General features: G+C 38.2%; 1 protein-coding gene across 2 annotated transcripts in view; it reads left to right on the plus strand.

Annotated features, from left to right (window-relative positions):
- The window catches only part of TMEM245 (transmembrane protein 245), a 129,811-nt gene that overhangs the window by 90,931 nt on the left and 21,114 nt on the right, over positions 1-17,766 (plus strand). For both annotated transcript variants that reach the window (XM_023727409.1, XM_004372186.2), the window contains exons 15-17: positions 5,579-5,679; positions 7,098-7,272; positions 9,895-10,089. In XM_023727409.1, coding sequence (XP_023583177.1) covers positions 5,579-5,679; positions 7,098-7,272; positions 9,895-10,089 — 471 coding nt within the window. The remainder of the gene's footprint in view (positions 1-5,578; positions 5,680-7,097; positions 7,273-9,894; positions 10,090-17,766) is intronic.

Consider the following 17,766-nt stretch of genomic DNA (forward strand, 5'->3'; position numbering starts at 1 on the left):
AATTCAGTGACATCGATTACGTTCTTCCAGTTGTGCTGCTATTCTCACTTTAGATGAAGGTTTACAGAACAAAATAGTTTCTCATTAAACAGTACACATGTTGCCCTATGACAATGGTTAACAACCCCACTATATGTCAACACTGTCCTTACTCAACTTTAAGTTCCCTATCACCAGCTTCCCTGTCCCCTTCTGCCTTCTGGTCCTTGTCCCTGGGCTGCTGTGCCTCATTAGTCCCGTTTTTTATGGGGCTGTCCAATCCCCGGCTGAATGGTGAACCTTGGGAGTGACTTCACCACTGAGCTAAAAGGGTATCTGGGGACCATACTCTCAAGGTTTCTCCAGTCTCTTTCAGGCCAGTAAATCTGGTCTTTTTTTTGTGTGTTAGAATTTTGTTCTACATTCTTCTCCAGCTCTGTCCAGAGCCCTCTGTTGGATCCCGGTCAGAGCAGTCGGTGGTGGTAACCGGGCACCATCTAGCTGTACTAGACTCAGTCTGGTGGAGGCCCTGGTAGCTGTGGTCCATTAGTCCTTTGGACTGATCTTTTCCTTGTATGCTGTTCTCTTCATTCTCCCTTGCTCCTGAAGGGGTGAGACCAGTGGAGTATCTTAGATGGCTGCTGACAGGCTTTTAAGACCCCAGACGCTACTCACCAAGGTAGAATGTAGAACACTGTCTTTACAAACTGTGTTATGCCAGTTGAACTAGATGTTCCCCAAGACCATGGTCCCCACAGCCCTCTGCTGTCAGGGATATTCTTGCATTGATTAAAGTAATAATTTCTGGTAACCCCTTGAAGCTCTATTGTGCATGCCATTAGTTATGTGCCAGATAAAGTTTTATTTGATTATGAGAATAAATTACTCCTAGTAGTCTCTGCACTTAGGTTCCAAAGAAGCTGAGAGATGAGTGATTACATGCTTGGTATTTTGGGTTATTATTCATATAGCCTGATCAGTACCTTACAATTTAAAATAATTAAACCAAAAGTTACTAGTATGCTACTTGCACCTCAGCACTGCCATACTCTATCCTTCTTCATCAGAAAGCAAAAATGGGTATAATTCCAAAAACTGGAAGGAGGAAAGAGAAGCTTACTATATGCAATTGCTTTACAAACTTTACTCCATTCCTTGGCTTGTGGCCCCTTCCTCCATCTTCCAAGACAGCAACGTAGCATCTTCAAATAGCTTCCTCTCTCTCTTACCTCTCCTTCCTTCCTCATGTTTCCTTCTCTGATTCTGACCCTATTGCCTCCCTCTTTTTTTTTATTTTTTAAAATTGAGGCTCACGTAACATAAAACAAACGTTTTAACCATTTTAAAATGTATAATTTAGTGGTTTTGAGTATATTCACAGTTTGTGCAACCATCACCACTGTCTGATTCCAGAATTGCCTCTTACAAGGACCTTTGTGATTACATCAGGCCCATCTGGATAATCCAGGATAATCTCCTCATCTCAAGGTCCTTAACTTAATCACACCTGCAAAGTCCCTTTTGCCATGTAAGGTAACATATTCATAGGTTCTGGGGATTAGTACATAGACATCCTTGTGGGACCATTATTCAGCCTACCACATAGGCACTTGGCAAACGTTAATTTCTCTTTATTTTACCTTCTCAATTCAGATACACTAGACTTTTAAGGTATAAGCTTCTAGAATCTTCATCATCATTAAAGTCCTCTGAGTATTAGTCAATGTATTGATCGAAAGAACTCTAACAATAGCATTAGTAGTAGCTACTGTTTATTGAGCACCTACTGTATGCTGGGTCAATTACTAGTGCTTTAGATGCATTGTTAGCTTTTCATGGGCTGAATTGCTCCTACTGCCAGTGTCTGCCCACAGAATGCCATAAGTATGGAATTTATCCTCATACCTTGAGGAGATGTAATGGTAATGTAGCAGGAGTGACTTCTGGTTGGGTTCATGGACTATAAATTTTTTCTGAACTGAGAGATCAAAACTATTGCTAGTGTTTCTTATGAAGTTAAACAGACACTGTATCACCCAGTATCTCCACTCCTAGGTAGGTAGGTAAGTAATTAAATAAATTAAAAAAAAATTGCTAGAGAATTTACATAAAGGATGTTTAAAAAGTTCGCCTACCTTTGGTAAATCCTGAGAGGATTTTTCTCTGCAGTTTATTTAAAAACTTAGATGTGTCACATCACAAGTAATAAGGTAAACCACAGAACCCATTGCTGTCGAGTCAAATTCTGACTCATAGGGAAGAACTGCCCCATAGGGTTTCCAAGGCTGTAAATCTTTATGGAAGCAGACTGCTGCATTTTTCTCCCACGGAGCAGCTGGTGTGTTTGAACCACCAACTTTTCTGTTAACAATCAGGCACTAATCATTGCACCACTGGGGCTCCTTAAGTAATAAAACAGAGGGGAATACATTGCCTTTTCATCTCATGTTAGAAATGCACTCAGGGTCCACAAAATTATTTACAAGTTGCCTTAGTAAGAGTATCACTAACAATCAGTATTCTCAGAAGTAGAGGAAAGAAGACTGTGTGCTGTTTCCTACATGTGGTTCTTTTTGGATTGAGCTTTGCTTATTTGCCACCCAGAAGGATGATACTATTGTTATGTTCTCTTGTACCTTCAGTGTCAACTTTTATTTATTTTTTTGCTTAAAAAATTTTTAAATAGCATAAAGTTAATGAAAATACCACATCTGTACCTTTTCTCATTGACCTTCCCAAACCAAACCAAACCCCTTGCCATTAAGTCGATTCCAACTCATAGCAAACCTATAGGACAGAGTAGAACTGCCCCATAGGGTTTCCAGGGATCACCTGGTGGATTAGAACTGCTGACCTTTTGGTTAGCAAGCAGCCATAGTTCTTAACCACTACGCTCCCGGGGTTTCCCATTTCTAGTCAAATTCAGTACTTTTTTTCTTAGTCCTTATTCTCATTAATCTCTGTGGTATTTCACCTTATCTTTCCCTCCTCAAAACTTCCTTTTCCTTTGGTCTCTGGGAATACTACACACTCTAGTGATTTTCTTTCTTCTACAGAAATGATATCATTATCTCCTTGACTGGTGTATTATTGTCCTTTGGTCCTTTATGAGAATGTAGCCCATTGCCCATTTTCTCTAGGCTTACCCTTCAGGATGTTTATCCTTCTTTATGATCAGTCTTTGCTGCTGCATCTTAAAACTTTTGTCCTGAGTTTTCTGTTTAGCCTTCTCTTATTTCTAGCTACCTCTAGGGTATTTTCATCATCCTTATTGGCTTACCATACCTCAAACTAAACTTACTCCCTTTTCTTCCACGTCTTTCTCATTCTGGCCAGCTCCTTGTCTTTGAGACACTGTCACTCTTTTAGACCCTTCAGGTTCAAAACCTGAAACTCTGTCATTTCCTCCATTCGGTTACTGTTCAGATCCTTTATACTTCTTGTAGGCTGTCTCCTTTCCTTTCAGTCTTATTGACACCATTTGTATCTCGACCCTTATTGTCAGGTCACATGGCACCTTTAAGACATTCTCAAGTGAAATCTTGGTCAGGACAACAAATAAGGTTTCACAATTTGGGAAGCCACTCTATCGTCACCAAATCCATGTCCCAGAACCCTATTAAATGACCGAATCACTAGATTCCAGAGCTTGATTTTACTCTTACACCATGCCTTCTAGAATGCTTTGGAAAAGGTTGGTGTTTCTTTTTGTGTGTACAAATGTTTCCTTTGCTGCTACTGTCTCTGCTTTTTGGAATACAGATAACTTTTCTCATGAATAGGAGTACCTCCCCTGCCCTCAACAGAATCCTGTCTTTTATAATTTTGTGATACCTTAGGATTACTTAAGGTACTGCCTTTGTGCTCTCTTCTGAACAACTCCTCATTCTCCTCCTTACACTGTGCTACCTTATTAATCTTCCAACTGAAAAGTAAAACTGAAGTCCCCAAGATTGCAGATTTTTATGTATCTACATTCCTATTAATCACTGAATGTATGTGTCTTTTTTTAATCCCCTTTGTAGTTTCTTCTCCTTTCTGATTTTACTTTGGAGTTTATTAAGAATTTTTTCTCATAAATTCTTCCTGCATGACCTGCATTCTTTGATAGCATTTACAACAGAAGTTAGTTACATTTGAGGCTTGGTTACATAGTTGAATAAGTGTGGGAAATTGATACTTGTAGATGAGAAAAGACTGATGAAGTACAAGTTATACTATTCCTCACTTGCTCTTCCCAATGGGGAGGGCTGACCAGAGCCTGAATTTCTTAGAGTTTAACCATATTCTCTGAAACATGTTACTCACATGTTTAATTTTATTTCTATCCATTTTGGCCATGAACTATTTGCTTCAGAAGTGAAAAGGAGATGAACTATTGAAGTGAATAGGGTATTTTTAAGGTGCTTCATTACATTTATTTTTTCTTCATCAGAAACTTTAACAACAGTTTACTAAACATGTATTTTCAACGTTCTAAAAGTATGTCTAGATCTTTTTGCTTCTTTAAAACAAAGTGAAAACAGGCTCTTGGAACAGGAGAAAAAATGAAAATATTAACAGATTTGGAATGAAGTAGCTAAAAGCCTCTAAGTACAGTCATGTGTGGCATAACATCCATTCAGGCAGTGTCAGACTGCATATATGTCCATGGTCCCATAGGTTTTTTTTTGTTTGTTTGTTTGTTTTTAAGGGAAACTTGCTCTCCTTTTGTTTATTATTTCCCCCTAATGGTTTTAAGGAAACCTTGGTGACGTAGTGGTTAAGTGCTACAGCTGCTAACCAAAATGTTGGCAGTTCAAATCCACCAGATGTTCCTTGGAAACCCTATGGGGCAGTTCTACTCTGTCCTGTAGGGTCGCTATGAGTCGGAGTCAACTCGACGGCAACAGGTTTTAATGGTTTTAAAGCCCCCAAAGCCCCCAGAATGAATGAGCAGCAAGGCTCCAGAGCGCATCCCAATACCCAAAGGGCCTTCTCTGCCTCCTCCTTCCCCTCCTTCTGGCTTCATTTGTGCGACCAGCAGATGTGCAGCCTTTCACACCTGGTGTAGGGCAGTGCCTGCCATAGCTGCTCAGTTCCTGCCGTGGGTGGGGGGGCGCTTGCAGGCTCCTGGCTCTGGTTGGCAGCCGTGGCAGTGGCCACACGATTTGGAAGCAGCAGCACCAACAGGGCGGCGGCAGCCAGGGCCACCACCACCAGCAATGTTCCTGCACCCGTGCACGCACACACCCTGCCTTACCCTCCCCTGCACCCTGATGTGCGTAAAGTCCTGATCCTGCTGCTAGCGCAGCCCCCTGCTCGCCCAGCCGCAGACCTGGCAAGGCCAGCCTCCTTCATCCAGTGGATGCAGTTCTGGGGCTTTGTCTGGTGGGCTCCCATAAGGTTTTAATATAATAGGCTTTTTGGGGATTTAACTATGGATTGTATGGAGACTGCCTGTATATAATGCGGTGTTTACACAACGTCCAGATAGCATAACGTCCTGTTTCGCAGAACATATCGTGGATGTTAAACGACACGTACCTGTATTGATTTTTCTGAATCACAAAATGATACTGTGTTTATTTACTTTTTCTTTTATCTTTGGACATTCTAGAGGGGTGTTTGATGCTTCCCTCAAAATGGCTGGCTTCTATGGATTGTACACCTGGCTGACTCATACTATATTTGGCATCAATATTGTATTCATACCATCAGGTAACAACCATACCATAACTTCCATTGTGCTATATTTAAAGAAGTTAAGACATTTTACATGCATTAGGAAATGTCTTCTTTGTCAAGTTTGAAATACTAAATTTTATAGCTGTAGATCTAATCGAGTCCAGATTAGGAACAGAGATATGATACGTAATATGTTTATTGCTGTATCTCCACAAGCTAGAACAATGGTAGCACATAGAAAACACTGCATAAATATTTGTCAAATGACTGAATGCCCTAGCACTCAGCACAACACTTTACATATAACCCACGCTCAATGACTGTTTGAACTGAACTGGTTGGCAGGGAGCAGTGAGTTATCAAATAGGTTTGTCCCATTTGGGATACTGTCCTGGGCACAAGTTGCATGCTTCTGAGGGCAGATAGGCTGCCTCCATACATCCCAAGATCTGTTCTGATAATATCTTAATTCCATAAACACCAGGTACCTAGGGATTCTAAATTTAATGATCATCTTATTCTTTTTCTGCTGTGTTATTTTTTCCTCATTCTTCCTCCTTTTTCTTCCTGTATTTCTGTGGCTGCTTATCTTCCTAAATGTATCTGCCTTCCATATTTACCTCTACCACCATTTTTTCCTCCTTTTACTTATGCCCTCTTCCTTCTTTACATTCCCAAGTTCATTCATGTTCTTTCCCACTTTGGTATCCACCATCCCACCCTCTGACATGCAAGCACCCTGAGAGCACGTGAAGGTTGTTACTTTATTTTAACCCTGTGAGGCAGGCAAAATAGGTGGTGTTATTCTGTTTTATAGATGAGAAACCAAAGTTTTTCAAGGTCACACACCTGGTTAATAGTAGAACCAGAACTAGAACGCTCGTCTGCTGACTCTTAGTCTGGAGGGGAGCCAGATGGAGAGAGTACTAGAACAACTGCTGTGAAAGGGGATGGGCTGAAAGTGAGGTCCTTCCAGTGTCAGGGTTATTTTGGTTTTGCTTTGTAAATCATAGTCCATTTTTATTAGAAAGAAGCAAGGTAAAGGAATATGCACTCATATTTTAGGTTTAGAAACTAATTTCTAATTTGGCTTTGGATTTGGTACAAATTTTGACTAATGCTCTGAGGTTGCGTTTATAGGACTTTATATTCACTGGTAACCATTGATCAGAATAGTAATCGCAGGACACTAAAATTTTGTTGCTTAAGAGCAGATTCACAAAGTAGGTATACCCTTTAGAAATATCTTCATCGTCAAGTTTTAAGAGATTGGACCTTTAGTTAACTAGAAAATTCAGTTAAACAGCATGTATCATTGCCCTAAAACTTGAGTTTGTATTTGTTTAACTTATTTTGGTGGAGATTTTTAAGCAGGAGGAGCTAGTTATGCTGTTTTGTTACTGTTTTGATGATGATGTTAAGTTGCTTTCCCTTTTTTAATTTTTTATTAGCTTTGGCAGCAATCCTTGGAGCAGTGCCATTTCTGGGGACATATTGGGCAGCAATACCTGCAGTTCTAGACCTGTGGCTTACACAAGGGTTAGGATGCAAAGCCATCTTACTGTTAGTTTTTCATCTCTTGCCAACATACTTTGTAGATACTGCAATCTATTCTGATATATCAGGGTAAGTATTCTACAGAATTTTTAAAGTTGCTGGTGAATCATCCAGGGAGAGTTGTACTACTTTTTTTTATAGAGTTTTTTTGTTGCTGTTTTTCCTTTTCTGGGAGCAGGAGAAGAGGACAGTGGTGGTAGGATTTTTCAGTGAAGTAGCCTTTTGTGTTCCCACTGATAAAAGTTTAATTTAAAAACAACTAATGTAAGGTATGAGATTTTGTTACTATATAAGTGTTGTTTACATTATATGATACCCTGGGTGAATACCAAATTATGAGTAGTTATCTCTTGACTTAGTGACATTTAACCTAGGAAAGACATATTAACAGATGTACATAAAATATTTTAAGTACAATAAAGAGGTAGTGATTATTTTCAGAACTTCTTTGCTTTTAAGGAAAAAAAAAGCATTATTAGGTTGTATTTCTGAGGATTTCCATATTAAACCAGACCTCTGCAAGTTAATGTCTGACAAGCAGGATTTAAGATATAATAGTATGATTGTAAGATGAAAGCAGGTTAAATTTAAGTCAGAATAAAAACTCTGGCCATAATATCTAGCTATCTTTGTAGATGTTTATATCTCTTTCAGAAATTACATTAAGTAAGTCAAGCTGATTCTCATTTAATCATGATAGTAAATACATTCCCTATCCAGATTCACATTGCTTATTGGAATCTAGGATGTGACCAAGTGTTGAATTTTGATCAGCAACTCCTGTTGGTATGGTGCTGAACAGTTTTTAGCAGAGCTTCCAGACTAAGACAGACTAGGAAGAAAGGCCTGGTGATTTACTTCCAAAAATCAGCCAATGAAAACCCTCTGTATCACAATGGTCTGACTCCAGTGTGCATGGAGTCACCATGAGTCTGGCCAACTTGACAGCAGCTAAAAATAACAACAAATCAAATTTAGAATATGGTCTACTAAGACTATTGTAATAGTTAATACATTAAATTTTCTTTATGTAAAACTCACCATTACAATAAGGGCTGGCAGGATCCAGATTTATAGAAAGAGTTCCTTTCACTTAATTTGAAATTATCTAGAGATAAATTGTGTGCCCACCTTGTTTTCTCCTTAGTAAGTTAAAGTAGAAAATAATTTGATAATAGAACTACTCTGAACCCCAAAGTTTCAGAGTAAAAAGAAATAGGCAACTCCACAAGTAAACTTTGGAGGAAATTTTATGCTTAAAACTTGAAAGACAAAGTTAAAAGGAGAACATCAGAGTGTGTTTAACAGTTGAAGTTTAAACAGTAGGAATAGGTATACAATTCATACTTAGGTGCTTTCATTTCTTTAAACTTTGCTACAAATTTTATATTAAGGTTTATAGCTAGAACTTAAAACTTACACGTGGTTGTATTTTTAATAATAAAATATACCTTAGGAAAATGAGAAGGAGCCCTGGTGGCGCAATGGTTAAAGCAATTGGCTGCTAACCAAAAGGTCGGCACTTCGAACTCACCAACCACTCCAAGGGAGAAAGATGTGGCAGTCTGATTCCATAAAGATTGCAGCCTTGCAAACCCTACGTGGCAGTTCTACTCTGTCCTACAGGGTCACTATGAGTTGGAATTGACTCAGTGGCAGTGGGTATTAGGAAATGAAACGTTTAGCATAAATTGTTTTGTTTTTTAATAAATTAAGCTTTTATTTAAAAGCCCTACACTTTCTTTTTTTTTAAATGCTTTAAGCAGTTTTGATAGAAATTTTCCTTGAATTTGTGGTTTAAGGAAAAGCTTACTTATTATAGCATACATATAATACTGCCCTAAGTTTTTTTTGGAATGAGGTAGACTCATTCACTGTAAGTTTTATTGAACTATAATGTAATACAGAACATTCTTCCAGGGCATTTAGTTATTTACCCCTCACTAAATTGTTGTACTCATCTGTGTTTAAAAACTAGAAAACAAACATGTCTTATTTCTTACTCCCTTGTATGTCAGTGGTCATGTCTTATCGTTACCAGTGTGTTGTGCTGCTATAATCTATTTCATTCTACTTATGTGATACTGTGATAAACTGGAAAGCAATTATGACTCTCCTGTGAAAGAAAAATCTTGGGCTTTATGACAGATATTTTCTGCATAAGGCCTTTTTTTATTTACAATGTTAAAAACAGTATTTTTGGAGGTTGCCAGAAATCTAACCTATGAATAACAGGGATGCTGTTTTGTTGTTGTTTTGTAAAAAGCATAATTAATTGAATTACATCCTAAATTGTACCCAGTTAATTATTCTTGATGGAGGAAAATCTAATAGTTGGCTTATGTAACCAGTCTGAGGTCAACATTAACCCACCTTAGGTGGCTCCCTGTAATGAGTTCAGAGTATCGCTTAACAATACGGACTTCTTCCTTTAGTTGATGACCTATAAAGAGAAGCGTATGTCACACACATGCTGCATTTGCAAGGAAATTCTTGCATCTCAATATTATTACAGTCAATGTTCAGTTATCTGTGTTGAGGTAATCTAAAGCTAAACCTAAAGCTGATAATATAATAAAAAGTATGCTGCATTTAATCATTAACTTTGTGTTAAGAGAATGTATTTCAAATTTACTACAAGGTTTGTATTTGTTAAAACTCATGAACTAATCAGTGTGCTCTTCATTCCAGAGGTGGCCATCCTTACTTGACTGGTTTGGCAGTGGCTGGCGGAGCATACTACCTAGGCCTGGAAGGAGCAATCATCGGGCCCATACTTCTCTGCATACTTGTGGTTGCTTCCAATATCTATAGTGCCATGCTGGTGAGTCCCACGAATTCAGTGCCTACGCCAAACCAGACCCCATGGCCTGCTCAGACTCAACGGTGAGTTAAAGCAGAATGGTCATACACCACATGTGAAAATTGAACCATCCTGTCTGTGTTTTTTATTTGACTAGTCTGTCAGGATACAGGTATTTCAGTGCCAGTGCTGTGCTAAAGATTGCATAAAACACTAAGGAAATATATATCGTTTGTTTATAGACTTATGGGTTTTGAAAACTAAATTGAGTCAGAATTGTTAATGTCATGAAAGATCAAAAATAAATAAAAAAATGAAAAGGCACTTGTGGAGCATGGTATACTAGATTAAAGGACCATCAAGAAAAAGGACAACCAAATATAATGCATTAATTCTTGCTAGGATCCTGGATTGGGGTGGTAGGAATATATCAGGACATTTCTGGAACAAGTGGGGAAATTCGAATATGGACCATATGTTAAATACTATTATATCAATGCTAAATTTGTTGGCTGTGATAATGGTACTTTGGTTATGTAGGAGACTGTCCTTTAGGGGTGACATGTCATGATATCTATAACCTATTTTCAAATAGTTGAGCCAAAACAGAGAGGGAGAAAGTGACTGTAGCAAAATCAGCCATTGGTGAATCTAGTGAAGGGCATACGGTTGTTAACTGTACTGGTATTTCTCTGTAGATTTATACTTTTTCAAAATAAAAGTTGGGAAAAATTATTTGGGAACACCAGTATAGAGTTGCAACTTATTATTTTGTAAGTAAACTTTTCTTTTTGAGGTATATCTTGCATATGGTGAATTACACATCTTAAATATAGAGCTTGATGATTTTTTCATAGTATTTATGCAACTATCAACCCATATCAAAATATAGAATATTTTTCTTACTTTAGAAAGCTTCTCCAGGACCCCTCCTTTTCTGGTATTCTAACCTCTGTCACCTTAGATTAGTTGTGCCTTCTTGTGAACTTCATGTAAAAAGAATATTTTAGTATGTACTCTTTAGTCAGGTTTCTTATGCTGAACATTGTATCTGTGAGATGCTTCCATGTTGTCTATCCATGTAGCAGTTGTTGTTGTTGTTTTTATTGCTACCTAGTATTCCAGTTTCTTCATTGTAGTATTAATGGACATTAGGGTAGTTTCCAGTTGATGGCTGTTATGAATCAAGCTGCTGCGAGCATTCTTGTACATGTCTTTTGGTGGACATGAGTGCTTATTTCAGTTGGTTATATACCTAGAAATGGAGTTGCTGGGTATACATCTGTATTAACTTTAGTAGATACTGCCAAGTAGTTTCCCTACGTTATTATACCAGAAATTACATTTTAAAAACAAAAAGTAAGAAGGACAATCTCAGGATAAAAGGATTTTAACCTTCCAGAGAATACATTGCATTTTCTTTAGTTTTTCAGTTGGAAGACACGGTTTTTCCTGCTGTTGGATATTATAGTGTAATTGAGGAGTTATTTAACAAGTTGGTTCTAATAATGTACTTAGTGAAATGGTCTTATTTTTTACTTAACATTCTTTTAAAACATGGTTCTTTGTATTTTGTTTTCAGTGTTGTATTTTGTGAAGAGAGACTTGACATTTTAACTCAGAAGAAGTAGAGTAAAGCTTCTGAGTTAGAGCTGTTTGGTTCAAGGGCCATTTTAGCTATTGCAAGGCACTTGATGGCAGGGAAAAATCAGTTTCCTCAAAAAGAATAAATACAGTCAGAGGTACTTTGGTGGTTTTGACCAAAGGTTCACCATTTTGGGGATGGTGACACTTTTATTTTTTTCTGCCTTTGCCTCTCAAAGGAGGCAGATACCTGAATGGACAGTTTCTTCAAAGCAATAGAGAGCCTTTGCTAACTTGATATTCTATCCTTGGGACTCACCAAACAAAAAGCAAAAAGCAAGAAAGAAAATTGGTTGATCAATATTTTGCTGTTATTTTAGGAAAAACTTCCAGTGATTCCAGATTAGCAATACAGAACTTAGTTTGTAAGGTGAAACAAAAGAAACTAATACGAATTCCTCTAGAGGCAAATGATTTCTTTCCCCCTTGTCCCCTCCTGAACGTTGGAAGATTTTTGGTTGTTGACTCCTGTTAGGAGTGCGGCATTTACTTAGTAGCTTTAGATTGGGCTTGTTATTATGTGTGCAAACATAATATAAACTGGCAGGGCCATTGCCTTGTGGAACCCTTGATGTCAGCATCTTTTGATTCCTCCTTTTGGGCTAGTAAATTCCTCAGAGAAAAATCTTCTAATCTTCCTCCTAGGGGTTGAAGGCTTTCCTGCTAGCATTCTGGGAGCCAAGATGAGGAAAAGGATTACATGTGTTTAAGATATAAATATTCACTTAATCTCCCAATTGTCATTACCCCCATCCTCATCTCTGCCTGTTATCCCCTAGTCCAGTTTTACCTTCTCCAAAGGGAAAAATCTCTAGTTTTCTGCCGAGGAGGGGAGAGGGTAAAGGGAGTTACTTGGCTGGAGGGAAATAAAGTGAAGATATTGGGGAGGGGAGTCTTACTGCTTTTTAGCAGACTTTAAAAACAATTCTTCTCTGTTTAGCCCCACCTTCAGCCCCACTTCAGAGTTATTTGATACCACCAATTCCTGAGCCTTTTGGGGATTTTGATGAATAAATCAGATTGTTTCTTGGCTTTTCCCACTACTGGCTTAGGATTCAGCTTTTTAGCGTATCCTAGGCCGGTTATCAGCTGTCCACCTGCTGTCTACCTTCAGAAAGTTTACAGTGTTTGCCTCTTCTCAACTTTTTATTTTTTTGATGAGTTTATGCTTTTTAAAAAACTCTTTTACAGACATCCTAATGGAGTTTTGGGAGAGTCTGAATTCAGAAAGTGTGTGTTCAATACGTCACTCTTTAGTGAGACATCTAAATGACCTCTTAAATAGTTACAAAAACAGACACTTCTAACGTTTATAGGAATTTACTGTGTGCCAAGTTCTGTGATAAAAGCTTTACATATGTTATCTTGCTTATTTTACTTAATCTGTCCAATATTTTCATATGACATTTTTAAAAAAAAAAAAGCTAACCCGTTGCCGGTGAGTCTATTCCGACTCATAGCGACCCTATGGGACAGAATAGAACTGCCCCATAGGATTTCCAAGGATCAGCTGGTGGATCCAAACTGCAGACCTTTTGGTTAGCAACCAAGCTCTTAACCACTGCGCCACCATTAGGTACTGTTATCTTCCATGTTTTATAAATGAGAAGATCGAGGCTTAGACAAGTTAACTTGCCTACAGTCATGTAGCTAATAAGCAGGTGGACTAGTGTGTTTCAACTCATAATCTTTCTCTCCCTTTTTCTTCCCTAATCCACCTAGAAAATAACAACATTCTCCTCTGTTTCCTAGCTCAGTAAATGTTACCCTCAGCTTACATTTGCCATATTGTCATCCTTATTACATCCCATGCCTTCATTTATCATCTTGACCAAGTCCTGTCAGTTCTACCTCAAAATCTATCCTTGCCTTTTTGTTTCCAATGCATTTCTCACCTGGACTGCTGCATAGTCTTAGTCTCCTACTGAACCTCTCAACATCTCCTCTGACTGTTTTCTGGTCTGTTCTCCATATTGCAGCTTGTAATCCATACAGGCACATCTAATCATGAAACTCACTAAAAAGGCTTCCCATTGGTTTTAGGAGAAAAATCAAAATCCTTGACATGGCTGGCAAGGCTCTATCTGATCTGTTCTGTTTCAGAACTTTAATTTGCCCATAAGACTTTCCATGCCTTCTTTCTGTCTACTTCTCCAGACTCATCTCTTTTTGCTGCCTGCCTTGCATTTTATTTTCTAGTCATATTGAACTTGTTTTAGTTCCCTGAAATCAGTCTAATCTTTGCACATGTTGTCCCCGCTGTAAAGAATACCACTCCTTTCCTGCCAAGTCTAGGTATTATGACCTATATTTAATATATTCTTCTTCTGAGAAGCATTACTGGAACTCTCTGGACTAAGTGAAATGTCCTTGCTATGTGTCTCCATAGCATCTTGCACTTCTGCTATGCGAACTTAAAACATATGTGTTTAATTAATTGTCTTTCCCACTGCTTGGTAAGCTTTCTGAAGAAAGGAGCTGTAACTAACTTGCTTACATTGTTTTACAATTTCCAGCATGGTACTTAGCACATAGAAAGTGCTCAGTGAAAATCTGATGAATTAATAAATCAGTGAAACCAAAAGCAAATCAGACAAAAAGATTTTTTGCAATACAACATTGAGGTTGATAGAAGAGGATGGGACATAGTAAGCCACAGACTTAGAACATTATTCAAAATGGAAATGAAGGGATATGCATCATAGTTGATGGCATGTGCTTTGTCACAAGTTATGTAACTGTGTGCTGGTGATGGGTTTAGGGAGTACACACTCAGCTGTGCGGCGCCAACTAAGCAAGTTAAGTTAATCACTTAAAGCTTTTTATTTTTAAACATCCAAAATTCGTTCTACATCTCTTGGAGGCTGGGAGTCAGCAACTCTTGAGTTGCTAAATGAGAAACTATTTAAATATTTATGTAGAGGATATGGGGGAGTGGGAGGTAAAATGAATTTTAAAATATCTCATTGAAATTTTGGGGGAAACAGATCCTAAAACGTTTTCAAAGAACAAGTAAATGAAAGATCACACTACACAATCCCCATTGCTATCAAGAGACATAAAATGTTATTAACAATTCTTTGTCCCCTCAACCACATGCGGTCCCATTCTACATTGCTATAAATGAGAAATTTTACCACTGTGGCTTTTAGGAGCTTAATCTTTATGGTTTGGGGAAGAACACTGTATTTAGATGCTTTAGGTAGGGCAGTAAACATTTTTAGAAATAAATTCTGTAAATGCAGGTTTATGTCTTTCTAATCCAGAGAGTTAGATTTATATGAGCCCTATTGATTAGTTAAAGCTGTGCCTCATGATTAGGCCAGAAACCAATAATTTCTGCATCTCTAGGTTTGTTTTCCTAGAGCTAATTAGAGGTTTGTTTAAGATCAGTGTTACTTCTGTAGGGTTTTACATACATACACACATACCCTGCTGTCACAACTCATCTAGAAATAGTATTGAGATGGAAAATAATTGGTTACTTTTATCAGCTTGCTTTCACTTTGTTTTCTTCTGTGTCCTTTTGGATGTTTTCTTAGCCTAGAGGCAGAATTGAATAGTAGGTGTGAATTTTAAGGTAATAGCTAAGCTTACTTGTCAGCAGAAAGCAGTCTCTAAGCCAACCACAGTCTTAATCTTATTTCATGCATCTTTGCCCCGAGGCAGAAGTTTTCGTTCGTAATTTAGAGAAATTGAATAGTTAAACATTTCAACTTGCAGGTGTTTAAAAATAGAGAAACAGTTAGGTGAGACTGTGAAAAATAGATCTATAAATAAATGGGTAGGTAGATAACTACAACAGTGGCTTTCAACTGGGGGTGATTTTGCTTCCCTCAGGGAACATTTGGCAATGTCTGGATACCTTTTTTATTGTCATGGCTCAGGAAGTGCTACTGATAGCTAGTTGGTGGTGGCCAGGGTCTTCTAATGCACAGAACAGCCCCCTACAACAAACAATCCTCTGATCCAAAATGTCAGTAGTGCTGCTGCTGAGAAACTCTAATCTGTATATATGTAGATATTAGTATCTAGATAGAGATGAATATTAATAGATATAAATATATGTATTTGGAAATTATTTTCAGTGTAAAAATATTTGAGGAAACAAGATTCATTCCAATTCTTAAACCCTTTTGAAGTGGACAGAGCCATGGTCAGGAAGCCTACTCATTCTCAAAGCTGTTCCTTTGGAAGTAGAGCTGTGCTAGTTAGAGACATGCTTCAGAGGTACAAGAAGCTTAGGGCATATTCAGTGAGCCTTGAGATGATCGAGCATCCTTGAAAATCTCTTTTCTATAAATTTTACAGGTGCCTCCTTTGACATTGAAGTACTTTCTACATTGTGCTAAGGGGTTGGTTTTTAATTTATCTTTAAAATATCTATGTAACAGTCGTAGTTGGATGACTTGACAGTTGAGAAGACAAAAGGGATAAGAGAGGTAGCATGAGTGTGGAATTGCTTTTGAAGTTCAGATTATGTGCTTTATGAGTTTTTAGATGATTTCACCTAATGACAACTTTTTTTTTGGTTATCTTTTATTTTTACAACTAAAAACTGAGGAGTTCTCTGGTATTTTGACATACTTATATTCTCTGTTAGTTCTCTCTTTTTTTTTTTCTTTTTTTAATTGTACTTTAAGTGAAAGCTTACAGTTCAAGTTAGTTTCTCATACAAAAATTTATATACACTTTGTTATGTGACCCTAGTTGATCTCCTGGTACTGTGACAGCACACTTCCTCCTTTCCACCTCGGATTTCACGTGTCCATTCAACCAGCTGCTGTCCCATTCTGCCTTTCATCTCGCCTCCGGACAGGAGCTGCCCATTTAATTTCATGTATTTATTTGAGCTAAGAAGCACTCTCTTCAAAGTATCATTTTATGTCTTATAGTCCAGTCTAATCTTTGTCTGAAGAGTTGGCCTCGGGAATGGTTTCAGTTCTGGGATAACAGAGAGTCTGGGGGCCTTGTCTTCCAGAGTCCCTCCAGTCTTAGTCAGACCATTAAGTCTGGTCTTTTTACTGAATTTAAGTTCTGCACCCTACTTTTCTTCTGCTCCATCAGGGACTGTCTGTTGAGAGAGGGTGGTCACTAGTGGTAGCCAGGCACCATCTAGTTCTTCTGGTCTCAGGCTGATGAAGTCTCTGGTTTATGTGGCCCTTTCTGTCTCTTTGGCTAATACTTTCCTTGTGTCTTTGGTGTTCTTCATTCTCCTTTACTCCAGGTGGGTTGGGACCAGTTGATGCATCTTAGATGGCTGCTCACTAGACTTTAAGACCTTAGACACCACTCACCAAAATGGGATGCAGAACATTTTCTTAATAAACTTTGTTATGCCAGTTGTGTTAGGTCTCTTTCTAATGAGAACATAGAATAATCTGTTTTCAATAACCAACACTTGGCTACTGGTATGAAAATAAAATTAGCTTTATTTGACTATGGTAGTCTAAAAAGAAACAACATAGTATAGTGATATGGTTACAAATTAATATAACTTGAAGACTTTAAAATTGTCTTGAAAAATGTTACTATTTTAAGCTCACATTTTTTTCAGATTTTTTTTATTGTAGTAGTTTAAATAAAGTTTACATTTCAAGTTAGTCTCCCATACAAAAATTTATACATACATTGTTATATGACCCTAATTGCTCTCCCCTTACTGTGAGAGCACACTCCTCCTTTCCACCCCTGATACCCCATGTCCATTCAACCAGCTCCAAACCCTCTCTACCTTCCCATCTCACCTCCAGACAGAAGCTGCCCATTTAGTCTCTTATATCTACTTGAGCTAAGAGTCACACCCCTCGCGAGTATCACTTTATGTCTCACTGTCCATTCCAATCCCTGTCTGAAGAGTGGGCCTTGGAAATTGTTTTAGTTCTGGGCTGGTAGAGAATCTGGGGGCCACGCTTTCCAAGGTTCCTCCAGTCTGTCAGACCATTAAGTCTGGTCTTCTTACTAGAATTTGAGTTCTGCTCCCCACCTTTCTCCTGCTCCACCAGGGACTCTGTTGTGTTCCCTGTCAGGGTGGTCATTGGTGGTAGCCGGGTACCATCTAGTTCTTCTGGTCTCAGGCTGATGAAGTCTATGGTTTATGTGGCCCTTTCTGTCTC

Source organism: Trichechus manatus, unplaced genomic scaffold (genome assembly GCF_000243295.1).
Source record: "Trichechus manatus latirostris isolate Lorelei unplaced genomic scaffold, TriManLat1.0 scaffold00016, whole genome shotgun sequence".
Lineage (NCBI taxonomy): Eukaryota > Metazoa > Chordata > Mammalia > Sirenia > Trichechidae > Trichechus > Trichechus manatus.